This window comes from Balaenoptera acutorostrata, chromosome 9, assembly GCF_949987535.1.
Source record: "Balaenoptera acutorostrata chromosome 9, mBalAcu1.1, whole genome shotgun sequence".
NCBI classification, from domain to species: domain Eukaryota; kingdom Metazoa; phylum Chordata; class Mammalia; order Artiodactyla; family Balaenopteridae; genus Balaenoptera; species Balaenoptera acutorostrata.
Genome location: NC_080072.1, coordinates 9442854 through 9469626, shown reverse-complemented (window position 1 = coordinate 9469626; position 26773 = coordinate 9442854). Strand labels below are relative to the sequence as shown.

Below are 26773 nucleotides of genomic sequence, written 5' to 3'. Positions count from 1 at the left end.
GACAACACCCTGCTTCAACATATCTACTCCCCTTTGAAGAAGCCATCACCCACAAAGGAGGCAGGGCAGGAAAGGATTCAATGTTCAGTTTCCTTTAATGACCCCCATTCTCCCTGAAGGGCAGGTGCAGGCAGCTAGGCGATGGCAAGAGACGTTCACTTGAAGATCTTGCCCTGATTGAAGGCTTTGCCCACATGCTGGAAGGCCCCATCCCAGGAAAAGTATTCTCGAACCAGCGTCTGGGTCTCCTCGCTGCTGGGATCCAGTTTCCGCCACGTGTATGACTCATAGTCCACCTGCCAGTCTGGACTCAGCTGGGGAGAAAAGCCAGGTAGAAGCATGTGGTCAGGTTACTGGCCGCTGTCCCACACCTGGTACTTCGAGCTCAGACACCCGTCATCAGACCCCAGGACTCCTGTGAACATGACAGCTCCTTCATGGACACATTCCTTGAACTCTCTGGAATGCCCACCGGCTCAGGAATACAAGTGCACTTCCCAAATCCTCGCACCACCCTAAAGAGACAGACCCCTCCCCTGCACCTTCCTCACCGGAAAGGCAAGCTCCTGGCCTCGGAAGACCCAGACTCCAGAAATGGAGCTGCTATTGTTGGTTCCAAACAGAATGACACTGGCAAAGGCATTCTTCCTCAGTTTGTCCAATCGCTGGAACATTCCTGAAGGGCAAGAAGAACATTCAGCCTTTGAAATCATGTCACCCACTACCTTGTCTCCTCCCTTCCCCTTCCCAGAGCCCCCCTCTGCTCACCGGTGATGAGGTTGCAGCTCATGAAGGTCTGGCTGAGCTCTTCAGGGAAGCGGTAGTCAGAGTACCACAGGGACCAGCCATCTTTATCAAAGTGCTCCCAAAAGTACGGCAGCGCCACGGAGAGTGTGTCCTCGTTGGAGTACTTGCGCTTAAATTCATCCAACACAAAGGTACTGAATGAAGGAAAAAAAGCAAGGAGATCAAGGTGGAGAAGGTCCTACTGCAGCAGCGGCAACGTTGCCCTGCTAAGAGAAGCTAAGGGTGTTTCCACTCAAATTTACTGCTTTAAAGGTAGAGTCTCTGGATTGGCAGATGTGTATCACCTTCCAAGGGAGGAGAGCTGGGGGGTATGAGAGGCGCCCAGGGCATTCCCTTATCCCCCCACCCCCAGCCTAAATATGCTAGGCACGTGGAGGGTGGGGCCCAGGATCTGCCCCAAGAAAGGCATGGCAAGCTGCTGCCCCCTGGTGGAGACTCACAGCGAAGACTCCTTTTTTTTTTTTTCCTGGCCGGCCCCTCCCCGGGCTCTTTTCCATGAGTCACACTCAGTTCCTGACTCACCCAAGTCACTGCCCCCACCCCTCCCCATCACACAGGCCTCTTTGGGTTACACACACTATAATATGACAGCAATGTAAGTGAATGTTTGCAAAGGGCCTCCACCCCAAATCCTACACCCGTGTCCTTTAGTTACTCTGCCCAGAAACAAGTTCAAGTGATCTTTGAAGCAATCTGGCACACTGAGCCAAGGATGCCAGCATCAGAATAGGAGAGGTGCCTCCCCCCCTGGTAGGGCTTCTGTTTTTTTTTCTTTCCTTCCAATTATAAAAACACATACTGACTGAAGAAAAACACTCACTATGCCAGCAAAGAAGGTAACTAATATTTTAATGTATTTCCCACTGGCAATTTTCCAAAGATGATGCATGTAACTCTGTGCCTTACACAATTTGCTCACTTACTACTGCCTGGCTATCGAGAATGTTTTGCAGATGTTTTAATGGCTAAATAATCTTCTGCATGAATGTGCCATAATCTATTAAACCCCCTTATACTGAATGTTTAATTGGTTCAATTATTCATTAGTGTATAATTAATGTCAACAAACCCCAGAGTCAGAGAATGTTACCATCTCACTGCTGCAATGTAGCAAAGCAGAGAATCTGTCCTTTAACCCGAGGTCCTAGGTTCCTTCCCAAATGCACATCAGAGACCTCATCTGAGGTGCTTTACTTCCTCAACCACGCAAAAAGTAGGGCTGGGGAGTTTTTCTTCACTCTCTCCTGAGCTGTTATTATTTATGACCATGTGTCCATTTTTCTCCCAAAACTGACCACAGTTGGGAGATTGGGATTGATATATGTATAAAAGGGATAATAAGAACCTGCTGTATAAAAAAAAATAAAATTCAAAAAACAAACAAACAAACAAAAAAAAACAACTGACCACAGGCTCTTAACAGCTCCCAAAACAAGTTTAGCTGGAAGGCCTTAAAAGGACTAAAATTAACTCTGGACAAATGAGTCTTGTCTTTGAAGACATCACCTTTGAGTCATTAAGAATCCTGGGGAAAATCATCTTGGCAGCCCAGGAGTGCACCATGGTAATGCAACAAATAAGTACTAATAAGCATTCCCAAATGATACCAAAAAAAAAAAAAAAAAAGTGCTGGGGCTTCCCTGGTGGCACAGTGGTTAAAAATCCGCCTGCCAGTGAACTTCTGTAGTGTTGGAAATGTTTTAAAATTGATTTTTTGTGGTTACACAGATCTATAAATTTAGTTAAAGGCATTGACCTATGTAATTATAATGACTGAATTTTATATGGAAAATTATACTTCATAATGGAAATTATACTTCAATAAAACTGTTAAAAAAAAAAAAAAAAAAGAATCCACCTGCCAATGCAGGGGTCACGGGTTCAAGCCCTGGTCCGGGAAGATCCCACATGCCGCGGAACAACTAAGCCCGTGCGCCACAACTACTGAGCCTGCGTGCCACAACTACTGAAGCCCGCCCGCCTAGAGCCCATGCTCCGCAACAAGAGAAGCCACCGCAATGAGAAGCCCACGCACCGCAACGAAGAGTAGCCCCCGCTTGCTGCAACTAAAGAAAGCCCGTGCGCAGCAACAAAGACCCAATGCGGCCAAAAAAAAAAAAAAAAAAAAAAAAACGAAAAAATTTATTTTTTTAAAAACTGCTAAGTTTATTAAAGATTTTAAGTTTACTGCCTGATTTATTTTATGCCCAGTGTACAGACCCAATATATGTGAATATCTCTAGCTATTAGCAGTACCTGTGTTACAAGGGCGTACCTAATTTGGGTTGGTTATCATAGCTTACTGACAGATACCAAAAATCCTGCTCACTCTTGACCTGCCCCTGTGCTAGATTCAAGGTAATCACTTTGGTTCAGAAAGAAACATATCCTTAAAAAGCAGCTGCGTTAGGAGCCCTCTTGTATGAAGTGCCTGGGAGTAAGAGCTCTCAGCTACACCCCAAGTTGCTCCCCAAATGGGGAAGCAGCGGTTCCTAACGGCAACCATCCAGTACTATGTCGCTTACAACTCCACATACTTCTTATGCCTACCACCAGTGTGTGCTCCTTCATCCCATATACAAACCACTACCAAATGGGGAGGTCAAACACTGTTGCACCCCAACAAACCAACTAGTGAAAGGATAGATGGCTTTAGGAAAAGCAGAATGGGCAAGAAAAACAGAAAAGAGAACTAAGTGACGTGACCATGGAAAAGACATTTCTCATATTGCTTGAAATTCGAATAAGGTGACCCGGAGCAGTGACTGAAGAAAGATTTGATGGTAAACAACTGGGCAAGTACTGGCTGTCCCACTTTTTTCACACTAAAAATCCCCCCTTTACTGTATTTTTCTTCCAAGAACCCCTATGGTGACTGAGAAGAGGACACAGACGACCACCCCATTTACTTCCTTCTCCTTGCGGGGTTTAACTCCCCCACGCTGGGAAACAATAAACCAGACAGGCACTACGTAGCCATGGTCATCATCCTTTCTCTTAAAGTGAGCAATTTTTACATAGGCTGATGCATCAAAACAGCAAAAAGACAATCAAAGGATACTGACATGGTGTCTGCTGCCTCAGCAAAGCCAGCAAAGCAGAGCAGGTGGAGGCTCTCTGCATTTTCTTCCTTCCTGCACCCCTCAGTGTTAATTAGTTCCGAGCCTTCTCAATCTCAAATCCTAACGCGCGCACGCAAGACCAATCAATTCACCTCCACACCGAATTCTGGGCCCTGGGCCCATCTGCTTTCCTTGCTAGAAAGGCAGTTCTGATATCCTCAAATACCAGATGCATTAGGAACTTTTCTACTTTCAAAAGTCACCCAACTCTTGATGGTAAAGTCAGGAAGCTGCTGTATTTGCAACTAAAATATATCTTTCAATTTTGTATGGACAACCTAAAGTCCTAGGCCCTAGCAGTATGAGGGGGATGCACACAGGGGAGCACAGGCCTTCCTGGGTCCCATGCCCTCTACCCTCCAACATCCGTACCTCTTGGGCAGGTGAGCAAAGGGGTCCTTGGCCTTCGGCTCCGCAGCCAGCGCCTGCTCACATTCGTCCAGCTCCTCCTCAGGAGCCGGGGCAGCTGCCTTCTTCTCCTCTTTCCGCTCGGCCTGGGGCTTCTGCTTCTCTTCTCGAGAAGCTTTCTCTTTCCGTGGGGTGTCCTTTTTAGGCTGGCTCTCTGCAAACTTTTTAGCTGGTGCAAAGGGAAGGAGAAAAGTCAACGTCTGGCCTCTTTCCACAACCCTCCCAAGCCAGGCACAAGCAAAGTAATGGAGGAAAACTGCTGGGTGGGACAACTAAGGGATCTAGACGCTACGCTGCCTGCCACCAGTTCACAGTACATCCTTGAGCAAGAATGCAACCCTCAGCAACAAATACATGTGCATCATGATTCTACATATTAACACAGATGAGTGAGAGCATGCGTGTGTATAAGACAAGTATCACAAAACGCTAGCTGCTACGTGCGATGCCCTACGTTCTGTGGGTCCACATAACCCAAAAGCTAGACGGGAAATCAAGGGGTTAAGACTGAGCAAACCAGTCCCCTGACCCTGCCTGCATGCTCCCCTACCTCCTCAGACTTACCATCAAATTGGGCCATTTTCTCACAGAGTTTCACCTCCCCCAAGACCGCCCGGAACTGGGGCTGGTTAATGCAGGTGAGGAACCAGCGGTTTGTATTAGTGAAGGCCTGGCGGAAAGAAGGCTCCAGAACCTGCCAGGATGCAAGAGTGGACATAAAGTCAGTGGAGGGAAAAATGCTTACGAGTTTCCAGTCAGAGCCCCTTTTTTCTTTCTACACCAAAGCTCCAACTTCCTTTCAGCCCCCAGGACACCAGCTTTCCCTGGAGGGCCACTGCCCACTTACCTTACTAATCTTCTCTCCTGCAGTCCAATCCAATTTAATGGATGCTTGGTCCCACCCTCTATTCACTATGAATCTACCTGGTAGAAATATTTATATTGCGCCTTACTCCTTTTACAAAGCCATTTCATACCTATAATTTCACGTGTCAATAGAACTTAAAAGGTTGGGACCAACAGAGAGCTACGAACTACTCACTTTGCCAAACAAATAATGAAAACTATCTATATGAACTATGTGATACGTGAGAGATATTTACATGCATCATCAAACTTCAGAAAGTAAATATTCAACAGCAAAAAAGTTTATTTCAGAATAAGAGTGCTTAAACTTAGCTTCATGAAAAATTCATCTACCATTTTTTCAGTTTGCCAAGATCAGAGGGAAAATAATCCTGTCAAGGATACATCACAGTCAGTTCTGTAGTGCTGGTTCTGCAGTACATGGGTTCAAATCCTACTCCACAACTTCCGGGCTACATCTCTTTCACCCACACAACAAGCAAAGACTCACTAAGATTGTCCTTGTTACGCCCTGGCACAGGCTCTGACACAAAGTAGGTGCTTTTTTCTTTGCTGTTATCACATTACTATTCTGGTCCAGCATCAGTCCAAGAGCTGCTGTTTAGGAACCAGCAATATGCCATCTTTAACCCAATAACCTCAACAGTGATTATTACTACCTTGGTTTTATAGCTTCCACAGGGGAAAAAAAGAGGACTAAATGAATCCACATACACCCTCCCCCCAACAACCAGTAAGTACTGAAGCCAAGAACTGATCCTAGTTTTGCCTCCAAAGATCTTGATGCTGAAGCTATCACCTCTACCTCTGTCTTCACAACTAAGCACAACCGGGCAACCTGAGAAACATGGGAACAAACTAAACATATTAGCTGGCAAACAGAAATTAAGGGCAACAGAACAGGACCAAACTTCTCAGAAGGAGGGAAAGCAGTCATGGTGTAAGAAGACAGGGTAGAGGGTCTGTGGAAAAAGAGAACCAGGCACTTTCTTGACATAAGAGAAGCCATTTTTGGCCTAAGCCATTTTGTGATCTGAACCTGGCTGTAATACTTGTCCTTAAACAGGTCTTTGTAATTAATGATCTTAAGGGAACAAAAGAATGCAGAAAACTGGGAATTCCCTGGCGGTCGGGTGGTTAGGACTCCGCGCTTCCACTGCAGGGGGCACGGGTTCGATCCCTAGTTGGGGAACTAAGATCCTGCATGCTGCATGGCGTAGCAAAAAAAAAAAAACACAAAAATGCAGAAACAACTATTATCAGGCAAGAGGAGTAACAGCAGCAAAGACAGTGTATCAGTAGTAAAGACTCCCAGTTGTTTCAATAGTAAAGATTAGCCTGAAGCCCTCAACCACCAGATCAACTGGAACCTAAGGGATGATGATGATGACATTTTCTGACCCTCATGACTTCCATCAGCTAAAGCTCAGACTCTGTCAACCACCCAAGGCCCATCATGAGTATGCATGTACCCTTAGCTTAAAACTTCCCCAGTTTTGCTGTTGAGAAAGATCCCTGGTGTTTTCCTTACTTGTTGAAAGTTATAAATCCTTCCTTATCCTCATCTTTTGCTTGGTTGGGTCTTTTGGCTCAATGCCCATCAAGAGGCAAGCCCAGTTTTCCGGTAACAGTGGTACTCAGTCCTGCAATTCCTAAAGACTAGCTGTTGCCTCAGACTCTCTCACATCAGCAGGATACTGATAACCTGGCAGACCTGTCACTCTGTTGCTAATCCCCACCTACCCTCTGTCAACCCAGATTCTTTATAAACTTCACCTGTTTATAAAGCCACAACAGGGTGCAGACAACTGTGATGTCAGCCAGCGTCACACGTTCGCCCACCAGAAAAGTCCTGGTCTTCAAGTGAGCATCCAGCAGCCCCAGAATTCGCCTCACCTCCTCCTTTGCATTCTCTGTGGCCTATTGATTTAAAATGATCAGACTTGGCAGTGGGTACCAACCCTTGTCCCTGCCCTTCTCCCCCAATAATAGAACTAAGGTAGCTATTCCACTGCGTCCTGGCTCCTTCCAAACGTATCGCAAATGAAGCTCTCAATGTTAAATTTCTTCATGGCGCAGTCTGGCTTCATTTCCCACTGTATTGATCGTAGGCATATATCTTTGAATTTTAGAAGGAACCTTAGAGGTCATCTGGTCTAACCACTCCCTTACCATTTGGTACAACCTTTCTAGAGCAGAGGTCTCTCGTCTGGCCACTCAGACCTCCCACCTCCACTGGGTCTGTCTGACAAAGAATCCAGATACCATCAACAGCCCAGCGCTCCAAACTGAAAGCTCAAAGACTAGGTATTTATTAGCCACATATTCTTGGCATCACCCTTCCTCAACCTTTCTTATTTCTTCCTCCCTGATACTGAGGAGCTGACACCACCCCTGCTCTTGGTTTCTCCCCAAGTTCCAAGGCTCACCTGCTTGTTGTGGTGCATGATGCCCAAGGTGGGGAACACCCAGGTACTGGCTGGGGGAACTATGTCGCTATCAGCAAAGCTCACCCACTGCACCACCTGGGCTGCTGCTTCGGGAGTACTTCCCCGCAGCTCCTCGTTGCTCACTGCAGAGGCGGAACATAAAGGTCAGAACTTTGGGGCTGTATCAAAGCCAGTGCAGGTCCCTGAAAATTCCTCTCCTGCACCCCATCACCTCCAGACCTTCCCATCCCCCAGCCACTGCAGGTTACCATAGTAGGCAATGGCATTGCTCTCGAACACACAGAATCCATCGTCACCCTCAAAGGCTGGAACCTGGGGACAAAGCAGTCATAAGTAAATATACAGCAGTTTTTCACTAGTCAAGCCCAGGGACTCAAATCGTTTTGAATAAAATTTTTTATATAAGGCTGAGAACCCTTGCTGACCAAACTCTTGACACTATCCGAAACTCGAGAACCAAAATTGTATGAGTAACTTACCATCCCCTACAATCTGAACTCACATAAGAGACCTCCAAAATTTAGATATTAGATATTTGTATATAATCTCAAATAAGCAAAAGGCAAGGAACTCGAGTCCTATATTTCTGTCTATATTATCCCAAGTATTATAGTACTCCCCCACTGCACTTGATCTCTTCTACATGTAGCATGGTTACTCATCTATCTCTGTAAGCCTCTTGGGGCAAGAATTCTACTCATAGCAGATATTTATCTATTTGCCCTGAAATCAGTCAAAACTGATCCTCTCTCCCACAAATACAAAGAAGCCTGTGAATTTCATAGGGAGTGACTGAACAGCTCTGTACTATTTTTAACAAATAAATCAAAACTGTCTCAAAAAAAAAGTTTTTTTAAGTCTCTGAAACGTGAAAAAAAAAAAGTAACATGGAAAGCTCCCTTTTAAAGATGGAGGTCATCTTCCGAGTGATGGAATCTCAGTTCTCCTTGGGTTCTCAGGACGAAAGGCCCCTCTCCACTTCCCTACTCACCTTGCCAGCAGGAAATTTACGGAGAAATTCGGGGGTGCGGTTGGTTTGGCCAAAATGGAAGTGGGGTGGTGCGGAGAGCACGCGGACCTGAGCCCCGCTGTACTGAGCGGCAATGAGGGCCTTGAAGGCCCTCCAGTTTTCAGGATATGTGTACAGGGTCTGTGGGGAAAAGGCGGGGAATAAACCATTAATGACTAGAAGGGTCCCAGTCCTAAGTGTTACTCGGGAACAACTTCCCCGAGTAGTCCCAATCTGTTTCGACTCACTCTTTTACTCCCTTTGGTGAACCAAGTTAGTTCTTCAGTATCTGCAGTCCTGTGTAATCAGAGTCCTCCAAAATACGCGGACAGAACTACACACCAACGGCTAAATAAAGCTTGTTGACAGATGTGACCTTCCGTAAGGACGTCTCTGGAAGCGTTCTCTTCCCCTCAAATACACCTCTAAGAAATGCAGAACTTCTAGATCCCTCACACTCCGTCTGCCGACAAATACACACCCCTCCCTTCCCAGAGCCCTTGTTCATTCATTGATGGTCACTGAGCGCCTGCTTACTCTACTGAGCCGCTCACCCTTCAAAAGCATCACCCTTGTTTCCAAGACACACACACCAACCAAGACATTTCCAAGTCCCCCTCCGAACAGCCACGAAGAGACCGAATGCCATCTTCTCTTCCTAAGCCAACTCGGTCTCCCTGAAAAACCTTTCATTCCTTGTCACGCGTACCATCCCTCCGGTCCTGTCCCGCAGTGAGTTCCCAGGGGTTTCCTTCTCTCCTTCTATTAACGTGGCCAGCGGGGTCCAACTGGTCTGACTCCAGCGTCCGGAGGCTCCTCTCGCTCCCAAACCCCCCCCGCGGGACGACCCTTAACCGTGGCCAGCCGTACGTGCCCACAAAGACCCTCCTCTTCCCCTGTCCCTCCTGTTGCCCCCCAAAACGGTCGCAAAAGTTCTGTCAATCTGCCCGGATCCCACGTCTCGAAAAGATAACGAACCGAACTCCGTTCTCAGGTCCCAGACTGCCAGGATCTGGCATCCCTGTTCTCTTCTACCCCAGACCCTTCCACCTCTTTGGCCTCCCAGAGCCCCAGCCTCAGTTCCCCTCCTGGGCCTGGAATTCCTACTCTCCAACAGTACGGTCTCTAGACCCCGGATCAGTTCCCCACTCGGCTCCAGAAACCCTCTGACGCCGGCTTGACCCACTCCGGCAGAGGATGGCGTCGGATAGTGTGACCTGGATTGCCAGAGCCGGCAAACTTACCCCAGCCGCCATGGTGATTCCGCAGAGAAAGGGGGTGGGGCTCTCCGAGCTGCCGCAAAGTAAGCCGTCAGGGAGAGAACGGGGGGTGCGGGGGGAGGGGGAGAGCCGTGGAGAAACAGCAGCCGGAAAGCGAGGACGGCATAGAAGGCTTACGCACGACAGTTCGGTATCCCGCGGCAGCTGAAAGGAAACAGGAGGTGGGGCCTGGGGCCTGCGCGGAAAAAGCTCGCGCCTGCGCGGTGAGGGATGGCCAATCCGAGTCCCGACATGGAGGTAGAAGGCGCGGAGGGTGGGGAGACTGAGAACTAGCTGGAAAGCCGCCCTTCTGCAGCTACGTGGCAGAGCTGCCAGCCCGGCATCGCGCCGGGCCCCAGAGGCGTTTCCCTCCGGGTCGCGGGGCCCGCGGTGATTTGATGGAGGTCCTGCCAGACCCCTAACATCGTGGTTGTGTGACACTCATAGGAGCGGAAGCAACTGCGTGGAGGTGGCGGTGTGCCACGTTCCTTTTGTTCCGGCTCTTTCTAGAGGAGAGCTTGTACATCTAACCCGAGCCCAAGTCCGAAGCCCTCTGTAAAAGTGAGGGTTTTTTCCATTAAACGGCCTCGCAGCTCAAGGAGGCTGTTACTGCTTAGAAGAGGCACTAGTCCTCGGGCCTGCAAAAGGGGAGGGGCTGAGGGAGAACCCAGCCACGTCCTGCCTCCCCGGAAGGGCTGACAATTCAATGGATGGTTCGCCCTTTACCCATGCTCAGATCTGAACCCAATTTAAGAACAGGATGAATTCCATTAAGTGAGAGAATGAAGAACCCGGAATCCAAATTTCAAGGCGTCACCGTTCATAACTCTGAGCAGTAAGGTAAATGTGGAAACAAACTTGGTACTTCTCAGGTGCACCCACCCAGCACTCCATCTGTCCAGAACGCTACTGAGTGGGTCCAGGTGCCAGACCCACACTCCTCCTGGGCTCAGAAGGAAACATACTGAGAGACCTATTTTAGGGTGGCGAGAGAGGGGGCCTGTGAGAGGCTGCATTAAGCACTGGGGGGAAGCAGGATTATTACCAGGTGGAAATTAGCGGAAACTAGTGTTTATTAAACTAGCAGCTTTATTGCCCTTTAGGGTCCCCATCTTCACTTGAGCAGGTTTCGAAGTGCTTGAGGGAGGAAAACCTGCAAGAAATGATGGAGATCAGGGAAGAGGCCTTGAGAATCCCGGAGTGGGGTCACAGTGAGAGTCTGGTCAGCCTGGGAGACAGACACCACGAAGGTCAGGAGTGGCTCGGCCCCTGGCGCCTGTTCAGTACTGCTCAGGCCTCTCAGCTGCCGGGTGACCCGAGCCTCAGTTGCCAGCCACTCTGCTCCTGTGCCAGCACCAGCTCCACCTCCTTCCTTGGTTTGCTGCTGCAAGCGTCTTCGGGCACGCCGCCGCCCCTGCCACACTCGGTGGCACAAGGCACAGCGCCAGCCCACCGAGGAGAGCGACGCCCCCTTCCCTGCCTCGGCCCGAGACCCTTCTCGGGCTGCCTCAGGTCCTCTGGGCCCCTGCTCGGCCAGCGCTGCGGGGCCTGACTGCCCCTCTTCTCCAGTGCCTAGATGCCTTCCGGTCATCGGGGCCGGCTCCCCTGGCTGCCCAGGGCTCCTCATGGCCCAGTCTTGCACCGACTCTCCAACCTCCATCACCATTTCTTCCACCCCCTCTTCACCGTGGTCCCTTGCACATCCCTGCTGCTCCTCCTGCCCCTCCTCACAGCTTTTTTTCTGTCCGTCTAGTTTCAATCTTTTGCTTGTCCCTCCCTGGCGAGGCTCCCCAGTCCCACCCCCCTCCGACCGCAGCCTCTTGGTTCCCTGTTCTATATGGCACCCCAAAGCTTCCTGTAACACCTGGGCCAGGGCAGCAGTGAGCTGGGTGAAGGGAGCGGGGGGTAAGGGGATGGGTGTTGCAGACAGCAGGGAGCTAGGGGAGCTGGGCTGCAGAAGGGGAAGCAGCCCCCAGTCCCGACCCCGGGAGGAACGGCACTGGTACTGGAGGCTTCGGCAGTAACTGGCTGCCGCTTGGCAGCAGTTCTGTAGCCGCCCGGCCACCCGGCTGGTCACATTGGCTGCCACGTTGTGACTCAGGTCAAAGGGGTCCTGGAGATTCATGGGACCGAGGCGCAGACCCTCCCAGAGATTAGAGGGCAGGCCCCCTGCCACAGGCAGTGCCTGACCCTCCCGCAGGGACAGCAGTGAGCCACGAAGATCCCAACAAGAGACGCAGGAGAAGAACTGGGCCAGCAGGGAACCTGGAGGAGGAGAAAGACCAGGGAAAAGGGGTCACTTGGAGGCCAGAAGTGAGATCAGCCCTGTGCCAGAGCCATTCCCTTAGCTGGACTTTCTTTTTCCCTCCCAAGCGGCTCAGAAGAGCGCCAGAGCCAGGCTCCTCTGATCCCTATAAACAAGAGGTCAAACTTCTCTCCTGTGGTGCCCCAGATACTGCCCCTTCCCCTTGCCAGCAGCATGACCTTGGGCAAGCCGCTTAATTACTCCAAGGCATGGTTTCTTCATCTGTAAAGTAGCAATAACAATATTAGCTATCCCACGAGGTTGCTGTGTGCCAGTAACTGTGTCATTAGCACCATCTATTAGTCCGCTCCCAGGCTCCCCAGACTCACTCAGGGGCTCCTTATTGGTGCTGGGCTCCAGTCTCGAGGCATCCCTGGGGAAACTACAGTCCCAGCCATCAACCTCCACCTGTTCGCCCTCACCTATGAACGTAAAAAAGGTGAGGGTGGGCTTCCCTGGTGGCGCAGTGGTTGAGAATCTGCCTGCTAATGCAGGGGACACGGGTTCGAGCCCTGGTCTGGGAAGATCCCACATGCCGCGGAGCGACTTGGCCCGTGAGCCACAACTGCTGAGCGTGCGCGTCTGGAGCCTGTGCCCCGCAACAGGAGGGGCCGCGATAGTGAAAGGCCCGCGCACCGCGATGAAGAGCGGTCCCCGCACCGCGATGAAGAGTGGCCCCCACTTGCCGCAACTAGAGAAAGCCCTCGCACGAACCGAAGACCCAACACAGTCAAAAAAATAAATAAATAAATAAATAAAGTAACTATTAAAAAAAAAAATTGGAGTCATCAAAATATTCTTTAACAAAAAAAAAAAAAAAAAAGGTGAGGGTGAGCCTGGAAGCAGGAAGATTAAGGGGGGCGGGGGAGGGTGGATATGGGAGTGATAGCAGAGATCTCATTCCCAGGGAAGCTCAATATGTCTAAGTGAGATGAAGAAGAGAGATGAAGCTCACGAGACACAGCGGGTGGAGGCCGGGCTACTGTACCTGCTTTCTGGGTGAGCTGGGACACAGTGGGCAACACAGGAGGGTCCCTGGTCTGAAGGAAATAGATCACGAGCAAGGTCAGGGCGTAGTTATTGAGAAGTGGGCCACTCCCTGGGTAAATAATCAATTCCGGTTAGATTAGAGGCGGTTCTGATACCCTCCTTGGCAGTTTTCGCAACCCCGGTTCCTGTACCTGCCGCCTTCCTTCTCTCCCTGAGTCCCTGCCTTTGCCCCGACACGAACACAGCCCCAAGTCTGTCCTGATTCATTCTCACCTGACAGCCCTCGACCCTGAGCCCAGCAGCGCAGAGTGTACACAAGGGGCCGTACTCGCCCATCCAGCTCAGAGCAGAGGCTCAGGAAGCGGGAGTTATGCAGGGCCAGCCTGGGACAGAGGGGGGACAAGGGTGTTAGGGCTCAGGAACCTATCACCCCCAGCTCTCATTCCAGGCTTGTGTAATGGGGGCCAGCTGGAAGAAGGCCAACAGAGGGTTTCCCGAGGAGTTTTCTGACATGGTCTGGAGAGAGTATGTACAAAAGAACATCAAATGTGTCTGGGAAACACTACATCCTAGAAATGTCTTAAGACAGTTACAGAGCATGTTATTGTAAGACTGATCAGAGCCTTTACTATGCAAAGAAACAAAGGTAGGAAGGGAAGGAGGAGGAGGAAAGAGGAAGTGGAGAGGGAGGGAAGGGAGAAACCTGCCTGTGTTTAACTTAGCATTTCCCAATGCTAAAACTTATTCAACCATGGAACTCTTTCCTAAATCCTTAAAAACAGTATCCCAAGAAACACACTTTCCAAACACTGAAATGAAAGCCAGACATGAGATGAGCATCAGAAAGAGAGACAGGACCGAATAAGGACAACCTCAAGGCTCAGCTGGTGCAGGGCGCCCTCCTCAGCCTCCCCCGAGTGCCCATCTGGCCTTCCCCGCCGCCCCCCAAACAAAGGTACCTGTTACCGAGGGAGATGTCACCGTGGAGACCTGAAGGCCGATGGCAGAACTTGACCACAGGGCGTCGGGCAGAGGGCACCGTTTGGACTCGGTACACTCCGGGGACACAGCCCCGAAGAATGGATCCCACCAGCTCCAGCGTGGCTCCCCCTTCTGCTTCCTCCCCCTTCAGGGCCTCTGCCAGTTCCACGGCCTTCCCCAGGCCCCCCCCTCCCCGGTCCTCCTGCAGTGGCGAGGATGTGGGCAGGGACTGGGGAGAGGCGAGGGTCTCAGAGGCCAAAGCAGAGTCTGGAGTCCGGGGTGCCAGGGAGGAGGAAGGGGCTTCACAGTCCAGGGCTTCCGAGTCTTGGGGAGAAGCTGGAGGCTGTGAGTCTGGAGGGGAGGCTGGGGTGCAGGCCAGGGCTTGAGGGTCCAGTGGGGATGCAAGGGCCGAGTCCAAGGATGGAGATTCTGCAGCCTTTGGAGCTGGCTGTGGATGGAAATGAGCTGAGTAACTGCCTCACCTGGGGTTCCCTAACGGGGGAACAGTCCATCCCTAAGATATATCTATTACTGCTTATTATGTGCCAGGCCCTATTCTAAAGGCTTTATAAATGTTAACTCATTTAACCTTCACAAGCCTTTTTTAATATTAACCTTTTAATGCCATAAAATAAACGGTCAGTATTTTACAAAAACATTATTGTCATGAAAAACAAAAAAAGGCAGAGGAACCGTTCCAGATTAAATAAGACTAAAGAGGGAATTCCCTGGTGGTCCAGTGGTTAGGACTCCAGTGCGCTTCCACTGCAGGGGGCACGGGTTCGATCCCTGGTCGGGGAACTAAGATCTGCAAGCTGTGAGGTGCAGCAAAAAAAAAACCCAAAAAACCTTTTGTGGGCGAGAGATATATGGCAACGCTGTACTTTCTGCTCAATTTTGTTATGAACCTAAAACAGCTCTAAAAAATAGTCTATTTAAAAAATAGGGCTTCCCTGGTGGCGCAGTGGTTGGGAGTCTGCCTGCCAGTGCAGGGGACGCGGGTTCGAGCCCTGGTCTGGGAGGATCCCACGTGCCGCGGAGCGGCTGGGCCCGTGGGCCACGACTACTGAGCCTGCGCGTCTGGAGCCTGTGCTCCGCAACAGGAGAGGCCGCGATAGTGAGAGGCCCGCGTACCGCGATGAGGAGTGGCCCCCGCTTGCCGCGGCTAGGGAAAGCCCTCGCACGGAAACGAAGACCCAACACAGCCAAAAATAAAATAAAATCAATTAATTAATTAAAAAAATAATAATAATAATGACCCTTTCCTATTCCCAAGGCAGGATCTGTACATTAGATGTTAGAAAACACAGATAAGCAAAAACATAACCCATTATCTCCCCGAATAAGATATTATGCATGCTATTTTGAAATCTGGTATTTTTCCTGTTACAAATGCCATTTATCCCATGTTGATTCATTTTATCCTATCCAATATCCATACACATTCACATTTCTCCAATTATAATAACCCTTTCAGGCAGGTCCTATTACCCCCATTTTATAGATGAGGAACTAAGGCACGAGAGGTCAAGTGCTTGCCCAGAGTCACATGACCATTTCCACTAACTCTTCACAGCTGCCTCCATGGTCACATACCTGGGGCTCGTCCAAGTCCCCCAGATCCAGGAAGAGGTCAAGATCACAGCCATGGACGTCAAAGCTGTTTATGGAAGAGCCAAAAGGATGGACCACACAGCCTGGGTGCCGAGCAGAGAATAAAGGTCAAGAGACACTGCAGGGAGTAAGTGGTGGAAGAACAAAATGGGGCACAAAGATGGAAAAGCAGGCAAATGAACACCACTAGCTGAGGGAGGACTGGGGATGCAAACACAGGGGAGGAAGGACAGGGAGGGCTCAGACACAGTGAGGGAGGTGACTCACCAGGGAAGAACTCTGTGAAGACCTCCTGCACCAGGGCCACCACGAGGCTCCGAAGCTGCCGCTCGGCCTCAGACAGCTCCCTCAGCCCCACGAGCTTCACCATCTGCGCCTCCACGTCCGGGGCCTCCGCTAGTGCTTTTGCCAGCTGGTGACTGTCGGGTGCCACTCCTTTGGGGGACTTGGAGGCTGGGCTCTGGAACTCTTTCTGCTCCCGTGGCCGGACCCTCAGGCGATGTCCTCCCAAGCTGTGCTGGGGCTGTGAGAGGACAGCTTCCCGGGCACCCACGTCCCCCATCTCCACAATGGCAAACACTCCCTGTCAAACCACAACAGGGACAATGATGATGGTTTTGGAACCTAGAATCCAAACACATGGTCTGACAGTGGGTGAGAATCTTTAAAATGGGGACCACCATATAAATTGGGAGTATTTGTTTGCTGTTTCCATAACATCAGGGAACTTATTTATTTATTTATTTAGGCCACGCCTCAAGGCTTATGGGATCTTAGTTCCCCTACTAGGGATTGAACCCGCGCCCTTGGCAGCGAAAGCGTGGAGTCCTAATCACTGGACCGCCAGGGAATTCCCATCAGGGAACATATTAAGAAAAGCAATTATCTCCTTCACTCAAATCGCATACATTTTATTCTCACCCAAGCCTGCCTCTGAAAAACCTCATTTTACCTATTTTATAAAACCCCAGTCTTCCCAATGACGTTTCACTGATAATACTATGACTCACCCCCTAACTTTTCCTGCTTTAATTAGACTCTTTTAATATTAAGAATCCATGTAATGATCACTGTGTTAGGCATAAATATAAACACATAAACCCTATCTTTGACGAACTTACCAGCAATGTGACAGCAGTGCTGCTATGATTTGGTTGAGTTTAATGATATGCATTGGGTCATTTTTTAAGGTAAAACGTTAGCAGGAGCAGAAAAAATATAACTGCTCTGGCAAAAGGCCATATTTTTTTATATTCTCTTCAGTGGTAAAGCTAGAACCTCATCCTGCTTATACAAAGGTATTCTCTACAGTAATCAAGACAGTGTGGTACTAGTGACAAAACTTTAGCTAGACTCACTAAGAAAAAAAAGAGAGAAGCCTCTGATAAATAAAATCAGAAATGAAAGAGGAGAAATAACGACGGATACCACAGAAATACAAAGGGTAAGAGAATATTATGAATATGAACAGCTATACACCAACAAACCTACAAAGGGACAACCTAGAAGAAAGGGACAAATTCTTAGAATCACACAACCTTCCAAGACTGAATCATGAAGAAATGGAAAACCTGAACAGACTGATCACGAGTAAGGAGACTAAACCGTAATCAAAAAGTTTCCCAAAAAACAAAAGTCCAGGACCATCAAAGACTTAATACCTATCCTTCTCAAACTATTCCAAAAAATTGAAGAGGAGGGAACACTTCCTAACTTATTTTTACAAGGCCAACATCACCGATACCAAAACCATACAAAGACAACACAGAAAAAGAAAACTACAGGCTAATATCTCTCGGGAACATAGATGCAAAAATGCGCAACAAAGTATTAGCAAATCCAATACAATAATACCTTAAAAGGATCATACACCACCATCAAGTGGGTTTATTTCAGGGATGCAGGGATGGTTCAACATCCGTGAATCAATCAACAAGACACATACTTTAACAAACTGAAGAATAAAAATATCATCTCAATAGATGTAGAAAAAGCATTTGACAAGATTCAATACCCATTTATGATAGAAACTCTCAATAAAATGGGTAGAGAAGGAATGCACCGCAACATAATAGAAGTCATATATGACAAACCCATAGCTAACGTCATACTCAATGGTGAAAAACTGAAAGCTATCAGGAACAAGACAAGGATGCCCACTCTCACCACTCTTATTCAAAACAGTACTGAAGTCCTAGCCAGAGAAATTAGACAAGAAAAAGAAATAAAAGGCATCAAATTGGGAAGGAGAAGCAAAACTATCACGATTTGCAGTTGACATGACTTTATATATAGAAAACCTTAAAGACTCTACCAAAATCCACTAGAAATAATAAATGAATACAGTCAAGTTTCAGGGTACAAAAATCAACATACAAAAATCTGTTCTCTTTCTATATGCTAACAATCAGCCAGCAGAAAGAGAAATTAAGAAAACTATTTACTATCACAACAAAGAGAATAAAATACCTAGGAATAAACTTTAAGGAGGTGAAAGACATATACACTGAAAACTATAAGTCATTTTTGAAGGAAACTGAAGAAGACACAAATAAATAGAAAAACATTCCATGCTCATGGATTAGAAGAATTAACATTGTCAAAATGTCCTAAGGCAATCTACAGATTCAATGCAATCCCTATCAAAATCCCAAGGACATTTTTCACCAAAACAGAACAAAAAATTCTAAAATTTATAGGAACCACAAAAGACCCCAAATAGCCAAAGCAATCCTGAGAAAAAAGAATTGGAGGTATCACACTCCCTGATTTCAAACTATATTACAAAATCATAATAAGCAAAACAGCATGGTATTGGCAGAAAAACAGACACACAGATCAATGGAACAGCACTGAGAGCCCAGAAATAAACCCACATGTATATGGACAATTAATTTACAACAAGGAGCAAAGAACATACAATGGAGTAAGAACAGTCTCTTCAATAAACAGTGTTTGGAAAACTTGACAGCCACATGCAAAAAATGAAACTAGATCACTATCTCACACCACACACAAAAATCAACTCAAAATAGATTAAAGACTTGACTGTAACACTTGAAACCATAAAACTCCTAGACGAAAACACTGGCAGTAAGCTCTTTGATACTGGTCTTAATATCTTTCTAGATATGTCTCCTCAAGCAAGAGAAACAAAACCAAAAATAAACAAATGGGACGACATCAAACTAAAAAGCTTCTGCACAACAAAGGAAACCATCAATAAAATAAAAAGACAACCCACCAAATGGGAGAAGATATTTGCAAATGATACATCTGATAACGGGCTGATATCCAAAATATATAAAGAACTTATACAACTCAACCAAAATTTTAAAAACAAAAAGACTGGACTTCCCTGGTGGCGCAGTGGTTAAGAATCCACCTGCCAATGCAGGGGACACGGGTTTGAGCCCTTGTCCGGGAAGATCCCACATGCCACGGAGCAACTAAGCCCATGTGCCACAACTACTGAGCCTGCGCTCTAGAGCCCAGGAGCCACAACTACTGAGCCCACGTGCTACAACTAATGAAGCCAGCATGCCTAGAGCCCGTGTTCCACAACAAGAGACGCAACCGCAAGGAAGAGTAGTCCCCGCATGCCACAACTAGAGAAAGCCCGTGCACAGCAATGAAGACCCAACACAGCCAAAAAGATTTAAAAAAAAAAAAAACTATAATGAGATATCACCTCATGCCTATTAGAATGGCTATTATCAAAAAGGCAAGAAATAAGTCTTGGCGAGGATGTGGAGAAAAGGGAACCCTCATGCACTGTTGGGAATATAAAGTGGTGCAGCCACTATGGAAAACAGTATGGAGATTCCTCAAAAAAATTAATACTAAAATTACCATTCAATCCAGCAATTCCACTCCTGGGTTATTATACAAAGAAACTGAAAACGCTTATTTGAAAAGATATATGCACCCCTATGTTCACTGCAGCATTATTTACAATAGCCAAGGTATGGAAACAACCTAAGTGCCCCTGAATGGATGAATGGATAAAGAAGATGAGGTGTATATATACGATAGAATATTACTCAGCTACTAAAAAAAAAAAAATTTTGTCATTTGCAATAACACAGATGGACTTTGAGGGTATTATGCTAAGCGAAATGAGTAAGACAAAGAAAGACAAATACCATATGATTTCACTTATATATGGAATATAAAAAACAAACAAAAAACAAAATAAATGAACAGGGACTTCCCTGGTGGTCCAGTGGGTAAGACTCCACGATCCCAGTGCAGGGGGCCGGGTTCAAGCCCTGGTCGGGGAACTAGATCCCGCATGCCGCAACTAAGAAGTCCACATGCTGCAACTAAAAGATCCCACGTGCCGCAACAAAGATCCCGCATGCTGCAACTAAGACCCGGCGCAGCCAAAATAAATAAATAAATAGTTTTTTAAAAAATAAAGTACTATATGTACCATAAAAACATCTATTAAATAAATAAATAAATGAACAAACCAAACAAAAACAAACACATAGATACAGACAGGAGTAGTGATTATCAGAGGGGAAGGAGCGGAGCAAAATGGGTAAAGGGGATCAACTGTATGGTGATGGATGGAAGCTAAATTTTTGGTGGTGACCATGCTGTAGGGTATACAGAAATAGAAATATAATGTTGTACACATAAAATTTATATAATGTTACAAACCAACGTTACCTCAATTAAAAAAATTTTTTTTTGGGCCGTGCCACACAGCTCGCGGGATCTTAGTTCCCTGACTAGGGATTGAACCCAGTCCCCGACAGCCAAAGCACCGAGTCCTAACCACGGTACCACCAGGGAATTCTCAAGCAATTTTTTAATTAAAAAAAGGGCTTCCCTGGTGGCGCAGTGGTTGAGAATCTGCCTGCTAATGCAGGGGACACGGGTTCGAGCCCTGGTCTGGGAAGATCCCACATGCCGCGGAGCAACTGGGCCCATGAGCCACAACTACTGAGCCTGTGCGTCTGGAGCCTGTGCCCCGCAACGGGAGGGGCGGCGATAGTGAAAGGCCCGCGCACCGCGATGAAGAGTGGGCCCCACTTGCCGCAACTAGAGAAAGCCCTCACACGAAAACTAAGAGACCCAACACAGTCATAAATAAATAAATAAAATAAATAAATAAAGTATTAAAAAAAAAAAAAAAAGACAGTGTGGTACTGGCATAAAGACAGACATTCAGGACTTCCCTGGTGGTGCAGTGGTTAAGCATCTGCCTGCCAAGGCAGGGGACACAGGTTCAAGCCCTGGTCCAGGAAGATCCCACATGCTGCAGAGCAACTAAGCCCACGAGCCACAACTACTGAAGCCCGCGCTCCTGAGCCCATGCTCTGCAACAAAGAGAAGCCACCGCAATGAGACGCCTGCGCACCGCAACGAAGGGTTAGCCCCTGCTCGCCACAACTAGAGAAAGCCCGCGTGCAGCAACGAAGACCCAACGCAGCCAAAAATTAATTATTTTTTTTAAAAAGGACAGACATTCAGATGAAGAGAATGTAATTGAGACTCCAGAAATAAACTCGTACATCTATGACCACCTGATTTTCAACAAAGGTGTTAAGACCATTCAATGGGAAAAGAACAGTCTTCTCAACTGGGATAACTGGATAACCACATGTAAAAGAATGATGTTGGACCCCTACCTCACGCCATATACAAAAATTAACCAGGGGGATGGCTTCACCAGCACACAGGCCTGAATCACAACTGGAGAATGACAGATAATAGGTTCACAGTTTCTCTTTGCGGTGATAAAAAACATTCTGGAATTAGATCATATGATGGTTGCAGAATCTTGCAAATATACTAACAACCAGTGAATTATATATCTTAATAATATACGATATCAATTGACAATACAAGGCGGGGAAAAAGAAAAGGGGGTCCCCTGTCTACCCTCACTTCTACCCTACTTCAAACAGCACAAAGAACCAAAGTGAAACTAAGGAGAAAGGCAGCCACTTGGGCCTGCCCTAGCCAGTCTTCTGATTCTGAGGAATCACACAGCTCAACAGACTGCAGTGCAACACCAAGTTTGCAGCCGAAGCCCCAGCTAGCAATTAGGTGTCTCTTTGCCTGGCCTTGTCTGTGCGCACATATTTCTCTCAAGAACTGCACAAAAGGCATCAGGGAGGGCAGCATAAGCAGATTCAGAAGGATGTGTCCCCGCCATTTTTCTCCTCTCAATACCGGCATCCCCAACTAGAGCCACTATTTACTGAGGACTTTTTTTTTTTTTTTTTGCAACTTTTTTGTTTTTTGTTTTTTTTAGGCTGCGCTGTGTGATATGCAAGATCTTAGTTCCCCAACCAGGGACTGAACCCGTGCCCCCTGAGGGCTTATTATTAACCGAACAGTTCATGTAAGCTGTTCTCGAAGTCTCATAAGATTCCCACAACAAGGTATGTATTATTATTCCCTTTTTACAAATTAAGAAACTGAGGGGCTTCCCTGGTGGCGCAGTGGTTGAGAATCTGCCTGCCAATGCAGGGGACACGGGCTCGAGCCCTGGTCTGGGAGGATCCCACGTGCCGCGGAGTAACGGAGCCCGTGAGCCACAACTACTGAGCCTGCGCGTCTGGAGCCTGTGCTCCGCAACAAGAGAGGCCGCGATAGTGAGAGGCCCGCGCACCGCGATGAAGAGTGGCCCCCGCTCGCCGCAACTAGAGAAAGCCCTCGCACAGAAACGAAGACCCAACACAGCCAAAAATGAATGAATTAATTAATTAATTAATAAAAATTTTAAAAAAAAGCAACTGAAACTCAGAGAGGTTAAGTAACTCGTGACTGCCTCCCAAGTAGGGACTCCCCCAAATCTCCAACTTTCCCAGTGATGATCTCAAGGAAATGTTGTGGAAATTAAATAAGATATACAGTACTTAGCATATAATTGGTGCATAATAATTGCTCAATAAAAATTTTAGTCATTATTGTTATAATTATTGATAGAAGCCTCAAAAACTTGAGGTTTAAGTTCAGAAAAAGATCTTTCTTTACAATTGAAATAAATATGAACAAAAATGGTGGCATTGAGCTTTCTGAAGAAGTCACTTGGGACAGACACTGCCAATTGCCCACCCAATATACATTCTCCTAACTTCCTTACTAACAGAACCCTGCTTTTTGCTCAGAGGAGCAAAGTGCCCAGCTACAAAAACTTCATTTCCCAGGCTTCCCTGTAGCTAGGAGTAACCAGGCGATAGACAGAGTTCTGGACAATGAAATATAAGGAGATGTCTGCTGAAGAGGCCTCTGAGAAATATTTTCCTGGGAAATAAAGAAAGCGGGGGAAGAGATCAGACTCAGATGACCCTAGCCTTTGATAGTCTGCCCTTCAACCTGCTTCTTCGTGCCAGAAGATGTGGAACCAGCATAATCACAACTAAGAAGTGAGAGCCATATGCCAATAATGACAGAGCAGGAAAACAGTAAAATCTTGGACAGCCCAGGTCTGGACTTCTTGTTATAAGAGAACAATTGAACCCTGTTTGTTTAAGCTATTGTGAGACGGTTGCTGAATGCAATTTCTAAGAAAAACAGACCCCATGGCGCGGTAAGAGAAGACCTGGGCTGCTAAGTAGATTTGGGGTCATCTAAGCCCACAAAACCAGAGTGTAGCCTCAGAGCTACAATATGACCACGGAGCACAGCACCACAACGGCAAACTTTTTCCAGGGGACTAGAGAGACTCTGACAAAAGGTCGGCATGGAAGCAAGACAAAAAGGACCACAAAGAACAAGTCTGTTTGTCTTGCATTGTCCAGAGGACAGGGTGTTCAGACCGATGACCTCAGTACCTTTCAGCATAACTTAATAAACTGCTAGCTGGTTTATCAACCAGTCTCTTGAAGGGTTAGGATAGATCTCCCAATGGTGTGGTCTTAAAGCACCCACTTCACTGTAGTAGTTACTCATTTAATTGTCTACTTCCTCCACTAGACTGTACGGTCTATGCAAGCAGGCACCATGACTACCCTATGCACTACTCAGAATGCAGTTCTAAGCAGTGCCTAGTACAAAGCTAGCAGCTAATAAATATTTGGCAAATAAAAGACTGACTGAATAAATAAATGACCAACAAGTTCCCCAATGACTAATTCTGACAAACTGATAAAATCCAAGCAGGGGTGGGGGGCGAGGGTGAGAGACTCACAAAGCTGGACTAGCCCAAGTACTGGAGTGTCCACCAAGGGCAAGCCACATTAGGAACCAGAAGAAACAGGCTGCTGGTCTCCCTCCCCCGTTTCTTTTGGTGTGCAGGACATCTGACTCATTCTTTACCCCCAGAGCCACTCACTCTACCTTGTCCTTGTCCATGACAACACTGGCCACAGGTCCAAATGCCTGGAAGTACTCAGAGAGCTGAGTAGAATCCACATCCCGGGGAAAGCCACTGACAAACACGCTTCGAAGTCCCTGGGCCTTTCGAGCAGCTCGTAGTTCTACCAGGTGCCGATGCTTCCGGCCTCCCAGGTGGGCCTCTAGGCTGGGTCCTGCAAAGACAAACGTGAGGACAAAAACATCCGAATTGCACTTCAGTGTACCTATCCCGACTTTGTTCTCGGCATACCTAGATCCTACTGATTCTTCCAAGCCATAGAAAATGTGACCTTTGAATGACAAAGTCCTGGCTCCTTGCAGCTTCCTCTCTTGTCCATTTGTCTATATAAAGCATTTTAAGTGGTTCCCAGGAGAACTGGCTGTACACAAGTATTTCTTTTTTTTTTTTTTAATAGAAACACATTTCTTTTATTTTTTTCAATTTCATTTTTTTTTTTTTTGGCTGCATTGGGTCTTCGTTGCAGTGCGCGGGCTTCTTATTGCAGTGGCTTCTCTTGTTGTGGAACGCGGGCTCTAGGCGCACGGGTTTCAGCAGTTGTGGCACGTGGGCTCAGTAGCTGTGGCTCGCAGGCTCTAGAGTGCAGGCTCAGTAGTTGTGGTGCACGGGCTTAGTTGCTCTGCGGCATGTGGGATCTTCCCGGACCAGGGCTGGAACCTGTGTCCCCTGCATTGGCAGGCAGATTCTTAACCCGTGCGCCACCGGGGAAGCCCCACAAGTATTTCTTAAACTATCTACAAGTGCTAGGTAGAGCAACACCTGCACACTGCAAAGAAATTAACAGGTAACTTATCTAGGTCATTTATAGAAGAACTAAACAAATCAGGACCCTAGACTATTTCCCATTTATCATTTCTGAGTATAGTATAGAGATTACAAGTGCAGAATCAAAAGTCACACTACCCAGAATCAAATCCCAGCTCCGTCAAGCTGTGCGAAATCTTGGGCAACTTACTTAACCTCGCTGTTCATGTCTCCTCAGGTATAAAATGGAGATAATAATAGTACCTACCACATTGATATTATTCATATATAGCACTTGCCTGAAAGTCTGGTACATGGTGAATGCGGGAAAACTTAGCTGATTTTTAAATTTTTATTACATTTTGAGTCAGCTGCTTGATGTCACCAATGTATATGTGGGGCCAGAGAAGACTATCCTGGATTTCTGGCTTGCCCTACTGGACAAGTGGTAGCGCCATTCACAAAGGAAAAGGAGAATGAAAGATCATGTTTAGGGGAGATTATGATTCCAGACTTCAAAAGTGGAATATGAGGTTTCATTGAGCCTCTTGCTCTGTCATAAAAGGACCTTGTTTCCTTTTCCAAACCCACGTTCCAAACATGCATACCATGCTACTTCCCCCATCTCTGCCTTTGGGAAGCTCCTCTGTAGGGCTTCCCTCACTTAATTACTACCTTCTCTGTGATCCTGAAGCTTTCCAAACACATCTATAGGGTACTGAAATTGTCTCCATCTCTAGGTGGTGAGCTCCTTCATCTCTAAATCCCCTCTCCCCGCGCTAGAGCCCAGCGGAGTAGCAGGCACAAAGGGAATATCCAGTAGATGACGGTTAAAAGAGGAAATAACGAAACTTCTGTCGTCGAGATTTCGGATACTGGGAAGCTGGGGTGTAAGGTGGTGGGACTCTCCCCCACTCTGTTATCCCTTTGGACAGCGGAGAGAAAACGGAGGTGAGACCCTACGAACCGACTTGGCAAGAACCATGACCTATAACCCTAACCTTCGCTAGGACCCAAAGACGAAAGCCCATAAACACCCCCCTCACTAGCCACCGCTTACGGTTGGCCGTAGTGACGTGGCAGAGGCAGCAGCGGAAACCCCCGCGAGGCAGCGGTTCGACATCCGAATCCACCGCAGCCATCACAACCGTCCGGTACTAACAAAATGCAACCACTTCGGCCACGACCGGAACTCACTTCTACAAATTGCAACACGCTGGGAAGCAACTTCCGCCCGTCCGATAGGAAGTGACGTAGCCGCCGCCCAACCGCGCGGTACACTCCTCCGAAAACCGAGCTCTTTCCGCTCGAGGTTCCGTTTCCAGCCCGACTGAAGTCTCTACGAGCTTTAGGAATACCATCTACGATGCTTATCTGCATGCGGTAAGCCAATTGGTGTGCTCTGAGCTGTTCAGACGTTGATTGGCCCAAAGGTCGTGAATATTCATAAGGCAGCCACAGAGTGTGCTGGGTTTCTTGCCGGGCCCGCTGCCTGACGGCCGGCGATTTCCCTGCTGGGCGGTCGAGAGCATGCTGTGTCCTCCTTAAAGGGGCAGTAGAGACTGTATCCTCAACCCCATATTTACCTAGTGAATAAAGGCGGATCCTCCACGAAGCCCGCACTGTCCCTAAACTCCCAACCTCCTCAGGGCTGTTACCCTCTCCCTCTGCCGTTGGTCCTCTCCCGGAATGGGAGTTCTGCGACCTGTTCCTAACCCTGGTTGGGGAGCTCTGCCCCCACCGGGCACATTCCGGACTCCACGGGCTACAGCCAGATCGCCTCTCTTCCGCGTTAGCGGGCTGCGTGGAGTGCACCCACCAGGAGCCAGAGCCACCGGCCCACTTAAAGGCATGCGGCGGTACGTGCTACGGTGGCAGC

At 47.7% G+C, this 26773-nt stretch overlaps 2 protein-coding genes across 5 annotated transcripts; both read right to left on the bottom strand.

Annotated features, from left to right (window-relative positions):
- Positions 1 to 76: 76 nt before the first annotated feature.
- On the bottom strand, positions 77 to 10043 carry EEF1G (eukaryotic translation elongation factor 1 gamma). Its single transcript, XM_007174410.3, has 10 exons — positions 9908 to 10043; positions 8646 to 8804; positions 7903 to 7966; positions 7634 to 7776; positions 6981 to 7124; positions 4902 to 5031; positions 4302 to 4506; positions 769 to 941; positions 552 to 676; positions 77 to 314 (listed from the first exon to the last, which is right to left on the bottom strand). Exons 1-10 carry the CDS (start codon positions 9917 to 9919, stop codon positions 156 to 158), a joined length of 1314 nt encoding a protein of 437 aa, XP_007174472.1. The 5' UTR covers positions 9920 to 10043; the 3' UTR covers positions 77 to 155.
- TUT1 (terminal uridylyl transferase 1, U6 snRNA-specific) lies at positions 9950 to 26278 on the bottom strand. Of its 4 annotated transcripts, none has more exons than XR_003622614.2 (10): positions 25955 to 26277; positions 24114 to 24304; positions 16080 to 16395; positions 15795 to 15895; positions 14177 to 14646; positions 13491 to 13600; positions 13216 to 13326; positions 12557 to 12649; positions 10968 to 12187; positions 9950 to 10087 (listed from the first exon to the last, which is right to left on the bottom strand). XR_003622614.2 is itself a non-coding variant. In XM_057553179.1 (10 exons), exons 3-10 carry the CDS (start codon positions 24126 to 24128, stop codon positions 11037 to 11039), a joined length of 2367 nt encoding a protein of 788 aa, XP_057409162.1. In that variant the 5' UTR covers positions 24129 to 24304; positions 24382 to 24816; positions 25955 to 26087; the 3' UTR covers positions 10200 to 11036. The 4 variants fall into 4 exon arrangements, 3 of the variants coding, with proteins under 3 accessions (XP_057409162.1, XP_028020373.1, XP_057409161.1); XM_057553179.1 differs by lacking the exon at positions 9950 to 10087 and adding an exon at positions 24382 to 24816 and having other exon boundaries at positions 10200 to 12187; positions 25955 to 26087; XM_028164572.2 differs by lacking the exon at positions 9950 to 10087 and having other exon boundaries at positions 10200 to 12187; positions 25955 to 26278.
- Between the last annotated feature and the right edge of the window lie 495 nt (positions 26279 to 26773).

Coding starts and splice junctions, on each gene's coding strand:
- EEF1G (XM_007174410.3), bottom strand. Junction 4,507..4,901: donor GAAAATGGCCCAATTTGATG/GTAAGTCTGAGG, acceptor CCTTTGCACCAG/CTAAAAAGTTTGCAGAGAGC. Junction 942..4,301: donor TTTGCTCACCTGCCCAAGAG/GTACGGATGTTG, acceptor TCCTTCATTCAG/TACCTTTGTGTTGGATGAAT.
- TUT1 (XM_028164572.2), bottom strand. CDS start 26,036: ATGGCTGCGGTGGATTCGGATGTCGAACCGCTGCCTCGCGGGGGTTTC. Junction 15,896..16,079: donor CTTCACAGAGTTCTTCCCTG/GTGAGTCACCTC, acceptor CTCGGCACCCAG/GCTGTGTGGTCCATCCTTTT. Junction 14,647..15,794: donor GGGACTTGGACGAGCCCCAG/GTATGTGACCAT, acceptor TTCCATCCACAG/CCAGCTCCAAAGGCTGCAGA.